The following is an 8,410-nucleotide window of genomic DNA, read 5'->3' as shown; positions in this document are numbered from 1 at the left end:
TAATTAAGTAGACAGATAAATTAATAAATAAGTAGTAGATAGGTAGATAGATAAATAGCTGCATAAATGAATAGATACATAAATACACATAAATGAATAATAAAATAAATCGATAAATAAGAAAATAAATAAATAAACAGATACATAAATAAATCGACACATTAATGAATAATGAAAAAAGTAGGTGAATAAATAAAAATACACAAGTTAGATAATAAAGTAAATAGAATTAGTGAATAAATAAATACCTGTCGAAGTTACCTTTCGTCGAACGCCGTAATTAGCCGGCGGTGACCATAGGGTCAAGGTGAGACCTGACCTTGTGACCTCGTGACTTCCATAATTACTTCCTGCCTTTTTCGTTTGTGATTTATCATCGTCAAGTGTCGTGCGATCTTCCTTTCTTCGTTGTGGGATTCCTTCGATGTACGTGGAGGTATAATAATAATAATAATAATAATAATAATAATAATAATAATAATAATAATAATAATAATAATAATAATAATAATAATAATAATAATAATAATAAAGTTGTGTGGAAATCTGCAATGGTGTCAGTGTAAATGTATATTCGAGATGTATACAGAACGAGAGCTTTCGAGATCTTGCTTGATTTTCCTTCTCAGTAATAATAATAATAATAATAATAATAATAATAATAATAATAATAATAATAATAATAATAATAATAATAATAATAATAATAATAATAATAATAAGCATTCGATTGAACGGCATATTTCTCCTGAATGTGTAGGTATGTTAAATGAGAGAGAGAGAGAGAGAGATGTAAAATTGAGTAATGCTAAGATTAATATTTCTGTTTAGAATATTGACGTGGCTAGGCATACCGAAGGGTAGTGTACTTTGACCCAGATGATTCAGGAACATTCGCTTACTGTTATTTGACTTATCAACTACTCCACACACACACACACACACACACACACACAAACAATTGAGTGGAGAGGAATGATCTTTTATTTATCACAGTGACTAAAGAATTGAATTCGCCAAGATACCTGATTCAATTACCTATTTAGACGTCTATTTAGCTGGAGAGGATATTATAGGGATATTTGTGAAGGTTACTCAAATATGTATAACCTAGTATAATTCATTTGTCATAGATGATAATGATGATGTCGTCAATGGAGATAGTACAAGTGGCGTAAGATGATGTCGACATATAGGCGCTTATTCATTTTCGATCCATCTTGCAATCTACCGATTAGTAAACCTATCGTCTTGACTAATGTTTTGTAATGTAGTGATTCATTTTCTGTCTTTAAGAGGTTAAGAAATGACTCAAGATGGTGGTTATGATCGCATTCGGTATGATGTAGTGATGTCGTTACCCAGATCCTGCTGGTTTACTTACTTTAGTTATTTCTACGTTTATTGAATAATGTTTATTATTATTATTATTGAGTAGAGTATATATATATATCCATTGTACCATCATAGACATTATTAAGTAATAATATTTTCCAGGTTTTCTTAGGGCAACTGTACATCGCTTAAAGGCGTTATTTTTAAAGCAGCATTTCATTCTTCCTAGACGTTATTTTTAAAGCAGCATTTCATCCTTCTTAGACGTTATTTTTAAAGCAGCATTTCATTCTTCCTAAACGTTATTTTTAAAGCAGCATTTCATTCCTCTTGACGTTATTTTTAAAGCAGCATTTCATCCTTCTTAGACGTTATTTTTAAAGTAGCATTTAGTTCTTCTTAGACGTTATTTTTAAAGCAGCATTTCATTCTTCTTAGACGTTATTTCTAAAGTAGCAATTCATTCTTAATGACGTTATTTTTAAAGTAGCATTTCATTCTTTCTTAACGTTATTTTTAAAGTAGCAGTTCATTCTTAATGACGTTATTTTTAAAGTAGCATTTCATTCTTCTTAGACGTTATTTTTAAAGAAGCATTTCATTCTTCTTGACGTTATTTTTAAAGTAGCATTTCATTCTTCTTAGACATTATTTTTAAAGTAGCATTTCATTCTTCTTAGACGTTATTTTAAAAGTAGCATTTCATTCTTTCTAGACGTTATTTTTAAAGTAGCAATTCATTTCAAAATGCTTAGCCATTTTTAAAAAGTAGGCATTTTCATTCTTCTTAGACATTATTTTTAAAGTAGCATTTCATTCTTCTTAGACATTATTTTTAAAGTAGTAGCATTTCATTCTTCTTAGACGTTATTTTAAAAGTAGCATTTCATTCTTCTTAGACATTATTTTAAAAGTAGCATTTCATTCTTCTTAGACGTTATTTTTAAAGTAGCATTTCATTCTTCTTAGACCCATTTTTTTAAAAAATTTTTTTTAAAAGTAGCATTTCATTCTTCTTAGACGTTATTTTAAAAGTAGCATTTCATTCTTTCTAGACGTTATTTTTAAAGTAGCAATTCATTCTTCTTAGACATTATTTTAAAAGTAGCATTTCATTCTTCTTAGACATTATTTTAAAAGTAGCATTTCATTCTTCTTAGACATTATTTTTAAAGTAGCATTTCATTCTTCTTAGACATTATTTTTAAAGTAGTAGCATTTCATTCTTCTTAGACGTTATTTTAAAAGTAGATTTCATTCTTCTAGACAATTATTTTAAAAGTAGCATTCATTCTTTCTTTAGACGTTATTTTTTAAAGTAGCATTTCATTCTTCTAAGACGTTATTTTTAAAGTAGCATTTCGTTCTTCTTAGACATTATTTTTAAAGTAGCATTTCGTTCTTCTTAGACATTATTTTTAAAGTAGCATTTCGTTCTTCTTAGACGTTATTTTTAAAGTAGCATTTCATTCTTCTTAGACATTATTTTTAAAGTAGCATTTCGTTCTTCTTAGACATCATTTTTAAAGTAGCATTTCATTATTCTTGACGTTATTTGTAAAGTAACATTTCATTCTTCTTAGACATTATTTTAAAAGTAGCTTTTCATTCTTCTTGACGTTATTTGTAAAGTAACATTTCATTCTTCTTAGACATTATTTTTAAAGTAGCATTTCATTCTTCATAGACGTTATTTTTAAAGTAGCATTTCATTCTTCTTGACGTTATTTGTAAAGTAACATTTCATTCTTCTTAGACATTATTTTTAAAGTAGCTTTTCATTCTTCTTGACCTATTTGTAAAGTAACATTTCATTCTTCCTAGACGTTATTTTTAAAGTACCATTTCATTCTTCTTAGACGTTATTTTTAAAGTAGCATTTCATTCTTCTTAGACGTTATTTTTAAAGTAGCATTTCATTCTTCTTAGACGTTATTTTTAAAGTAGCATTTCGTTCTTCTTAGACGTTATTTTTAAAGTAGCATTTCATTCTTCTTAGACGTTATTTTAAAAGTAGCATTGCATTCTTCTTGACGTTATTTTTAAAGTGGCATTTCATTCTTCTTAAACATTATTTTAAAAGTAGCATTTCATTCTTCTTAGACGTTATTTTAAAAGTAGCATTTCATTCTTCTTAAACATTATTTTAAAAGTAGCATTTCATTCTTCCCAGACGTTATTTTTAAAGTAGCATTTCATTCTTCTTGACGTTATTTTTAAAGTAGCATTTCATTTGTCTTACTTTATTTTTGAAGTAGCAGTTCATTCTTCTTAGACATTATTTTAAAAGTAGCATTTCAATCTTCTTAGACGTTATTTTTAAAGTAGCATTGCACCGTCTTAGACGTTATTTTAAAAAGTGTAGCGTTTTGAAGTAGCCACATTTTAAACACATTCTAACAGAAGTAACGGAACGAGCACATAACTCTCCCTCCTCGACCAGTGTTTGAACCTGTCGGCTCTCGTGAGGCTCTCCTTCCCATCCTCTCTCTCTCTCTCTCCTCAAAGAAGCGGACACCAATAAAATTTTGCTTCGTAACAGTAAAGCACACATTAATGCATAAACATTATGCATAATGTATCACCAACTCATCGTCCCTTTAGTCAAGTTTATTGGTATCTGTTGTCCTGAGGATGTTTATGGCTTTATTCCCACATCGTGTATGCCTTTTAGCCAAACAGGTCGTAGTCCTGTTAGGAGGACAGGTATATATAACCATTAGCATGTCTTTTCTTATCCCAAATTTATTAACACCGCGAAGAGGCTATTATATTCTCAGCGCCATTTGCTTTGTGTTACGTAGGTTAATTTTTTTTTTTTTTTTGTGGATTATTGGGAGAATTTGACTAAATTTGGTCTTGTTTGCAATATTGATTAGATTTTTTATTACATCCGGATGTGGATCTGGGACCTTGGTTTTGGAAAATGGGGGTGGGGGGGGGGGGAGGGGGAGGGGGGGCCGTGTGGACTGCTCAACCTTGGCATAGGTTTGCGGTCTGCAGATGGTCTTGTTTTAATGTGTGACCCAGATATATATATATATATATATATATATATATATATATATATATATATATATTATATATGTATGTATGTATATCATCTAGAAGTGGTCATAATGTACACCCACATTGCTAACCAGTAGACGTATTATCTGTTAAATACAGAGGTTGAGGATTATCAGTCTTGAGAGAGAGAGAGAGAGAGAGAGAGAGAGAGAGAGAGAGATACTTCTTTATTCCACTGTCTTTGCTTTCCTTATTGTTGCCGTTATATGATCGAATATAATTTGATAAACATTTCTATAGATAGATGACTTTTAAATCCTAACTTTCATGGAATTCTCTCTCTCTTTTTTCTCGTTCCCTCCTCCTCCCTACTTCCACTGCCTACTACTGCTGCTGAGTTGGTCTGGTGTCTATTCTCGTCTCTTATTACAGAGACGAGTTAGATATTAGATGATTCAACAGACGAGCCACCAGCCACTATGCCCAAGGTCACACAGTTTGCTTTTGTTTTCTCTCTCTCTCTCTCTCTCACTCACACAGCATTTTACGGTGTGTGAGATTAGGGTTCTTATATATTTATTTTCATTCGTTTAAGGCAAGCTTTGCTAGGTCTCATTTTTTGATGCGTTGAGTATATTATAAAATTTTATTTTTTCTATATTAATGATATTTTGAATAGTTTATGCGAAACTTCTCTAATGCTCTTTTATTGATATGTGGTCTCAAGTATATTTTTAGATGAAAGGATATTATTTTAAAAAGTTAAAGATTGGCTCAGAACAGCCTCTGGAATAATACAGGAATGTTTCTTAGTAACTTCGTTATTTTCTGGACGAAGGTGAAAGTGATACTGCGCACGACTGAAATTTTGTAGTAGCTTCTGTTCGGCTTGGTAGAAGCTGTGAATTTTGTTTAATTCATAATGAAAGAATGTTTGGTTGTTTTAACAGCAATTTAAATTTTTTTTAATTTATATAGTTATTTCAAACAGCCTCATACACCCATTGTTTAGTGGTTTTCTCTACATGGAAATGGACTCTTGACCAGTATTCATGTTCTTAATAGGACATATGACTTTAATCTTACTGCGAATTTACTTGTGTATCTATGGTCCTAAGTGATTCAGATTTAATTTCTCATTTGATCTTTTCAATATGCCATGTTCTTAGTCATGCAGTACATATTTATAGTGAATATAACTTATATTTAAATATGGATAGGCGTTTTTCTTTTAAATACTTTCATATACTTGATAAATTCTTTTCCTCAGATTGAAAACAATTGACCATCCCTCATGAAGTAGTCTTATTTCCATCATAATCTTTATATTTCTCATTGTGTAAAAACTTAAGAATTATATTTTTGGCATTTAGTGGATTGTATAAACTGGATAAAGTACCTTCATTCTTATGATCTTTAATATAACCTTTATAATTTTTTTCTTGATGAAAATTGTTATAGTTCATTTACTTAGTTTTCAAATACATATATAATTTAATATTCTCAAGAATGAATATATTAAGTTTTTCCTTCCACTGTTAAATAAACCAGATCTTCATTCAGAAACTTTTCAGAAATGTGTAAATTTTTTCTGTTTTAGTTATGAATAATCTTTAATATCAAATAGGAATTATTCTATTTTCTATATGAACTTAACTTATATATAAAAAAAGGGAGTAACAGAAAGATTGTGGTAAAGTTCGGAACTGTTTTTATTAACAACATAACAAAAAATAAATAGTTTTTTTATGTATTTAGTATTGGCTTTGTTTTGAAAGACAAATATCACAGTGTTCTATCACAGCGCAGGCGCAAGACGGCCCTTCGTTTTCTTCTTCTATAGATTATTTCTGCTTTTACAGAGCTTCTAAAAAATAGTTCATGTTTTCTCTCTACAGAATATAGTGCACAGTATTATATTAATTTACATTTAAATTATACAAGTGAAGGCACTGCAGGGGGCGGGGGGCACGCCGCTTCAGGTACGTTAAGGAGGTGCGACCAGCACCGTCAGGTGTCGAGTGTCCTTTTACCAGGGCCGCCACACGGGGCTTCCTGCAGGGACGCCCACTCGTCCGCCCACGACGGGAACGGGCTGCTGGGGCGTGGTGCCGGTGGGCTTGGGGCTGACGGCCGTGGGCTGCGGAGACACAATGATGGGAAGGGCGGGTTTGGACTCCGGGCTTGCGGGCGGGGTGTAAACTCTGGGCACTGTCACTGTGATGGGCACCATGTTCGCGGGCGTGGTCGAGGGAGTCATGGGCGCCGCCGCTGCCGGGGGCGGTGCGGCTGCCGCTGGAGGAGGCTGCGGGGTGGAGATCTTGTCGATCTGGTTGATGCAGCTTCCCAGGTGGGAGAGCAGCCTGGTGGAGACGTGCATGTCGACTCCGGGGACGGAGGTCACGAATCGAGACACTTCGTTGGCACAGTGGGTAAATCCCGCGCGGAACTTGTCGTGGGAGTTGTTGTGGGAGGGAAGGGCGAGGGCGTGATGCTGCTTGAGCTTGCGCAGGTGGCGAACTGTCAGTTCCAGGACGTCTGCTTTTTCCAACTTGGTGATGGTCTCGCCCTCGGACTGCAGGGCGCCCACCATCAGGTCCTTGAGTTCGTCGAGGCACTTGTTGATGCGCGCCCTTCGCTTCCTCTCGAGCATGGGCTTCATCACCTTGCGGTACTGGTACGTGCGGGACATAGGCTCCACGTCCTCAATGTTCACTTCGTAAGTTGACGCCATGGCGAGTGTCGGCGTAATGTCTGTCGCTGTGTGGTAGGGCACAGAAATCACTAAGGCACGATAGAGCTGCTACCAGCGAGTATAGCGGGAGTATGAGTCTCACGGCTCGATTCCGCCACTTTTATACGCGCTGCGAGAGTTGCCGCGGCGGGAATTTCCCCGCCCCTTAATCGGTACTTTCCCTCGCATTTCTCGCGTTCGAGTCCGAGATTTTGCGAATGGCGACAGTAACCATTGAAGACATTCGTATAGATGACTTTCAATACATTATTCTCCAAAATACTCGCCTTATTGGTTTAAATAAATGATGAAAACGAGTAGGAACTGGCGCCGTTTGGCAGTCGTCTGTCGGAATGTGGTGCACCGTGGGAAACAGCCCGTTCCCACACCCTGCCCGAGCACACACCTGCACCCTAGACTCGTGCCCGCTCTTTGCCGTACGTCGCCAGATCCTCGGTTTATGCGGCATTTATATCGCCCCCAGAACGATTCCAGCCGATGCCGTTTGAAAACGTATCAATCGAGGATTGCTTTCCCAGGCGTATTGGCACTGGGCCAGGACGGCGAGCGGGCCCGCGGATCGGGCAGGCGTCCCGCCTAGATGGAGTGAAAAGCGGTAGGCGGCACCTCGCCGGTGCCAGACTCTATGAAGCACTCAGTACGTATATTATTATTACCGCTCATTCCCCGTATTTACCAACAGTTTACTGCATTTTCCGTAATGGTGCCACACCAACAAGATTCATGAAAGTGGCAACGAGAGGAATAGAAATGAATAAAGAAGGCGGAAAAAGGGTGTTTGTAGTTGTTCAGCAAAGACGTTTTATTGAAGGGTGGCGAGCGTGGGACTACAGGTTGAACGGTTGGTGGCTCAGGCTGCCTGACTGCTGTTATGGTGTCACTTAGTTTAACGATGTCGCTGCTTTTTTTTTTTCCTTTTTCTTTTTTTTGTTAACTCGAGCTAATTTGGAACACGCACCAGATGATGGATGAGAGAGAGAGAGAGAGAGAGAGAGAGAGAGAGAGAGAGAGAGAGTTTGAGATCATTGGTCATGAATTTGTATTTCAGAATCGCGAATTGACGGGAAACGTATTTATTTCGCTTTGGCAAAATCAGCACCTCTTAGTGAGCTAATTGAATAGTGCCTTATTGACCTGGGAATAGCATTGCGGGAATTGACTTTGAAAAGGGAAAGTACACGTACACGTCTGTCTGCCTCTATTTATCTTTTCATGGTGTATACATAGCTACTTAGTGTAATTTTTATAATTACACAGCCGCTCCTCTCTCTCTTTATATGTATATATATATATATATATATATATATATAT

General features: G+C 35.6%; 1 protein-coding gene across 1 annotated transcript; it reads right to left on the bottom strand.

Annotated features, from left to right (window-relative positions):
* Nucleotides 1-6,038: 6,038 nt before the first annotated feature.
* On the bottom strand, nt 6,039-7,183 carry LOC135197738 (enhancer of split mbeta protein-like). The gene has a single exon (XM_064224791.1). The coding sequence runs from the start codon at nt 7,076-7,078 to the stop codon at nt 6,374-6,376; it is 705 nt and encodes a 234-aa protein (XP_064080861.1). The 5' UTR covers nt 7,079-7,183; the 3' UTR covers nt 6,039-6,373.
* Between the last annotated feature and the right edge of the window lie 1,227 nt (nt 7,184-8,410).

This window comes from Macrobrachium nipponense, chromosome 21 (genome assembly GCF_015104395.2).
Source record: "Macrobrachium nipponense isolate FS-2020 chromosome 21, ASM1510439v2, whole genome shotgun sequence".
Taxonomy (NCBI): domain Eukaryota; kingdom Metazoa; phylum Arthropoda; class Malacostraca; order Decapoda; family Palaemonidae; genus Macrobrachium; species Macrobrachium nipponense.
The sequence above is the reverse complement of the archived record's forward strand: the minus strand, read 5'-3'. Positions and strand labels throughout refer to the sequence as shown.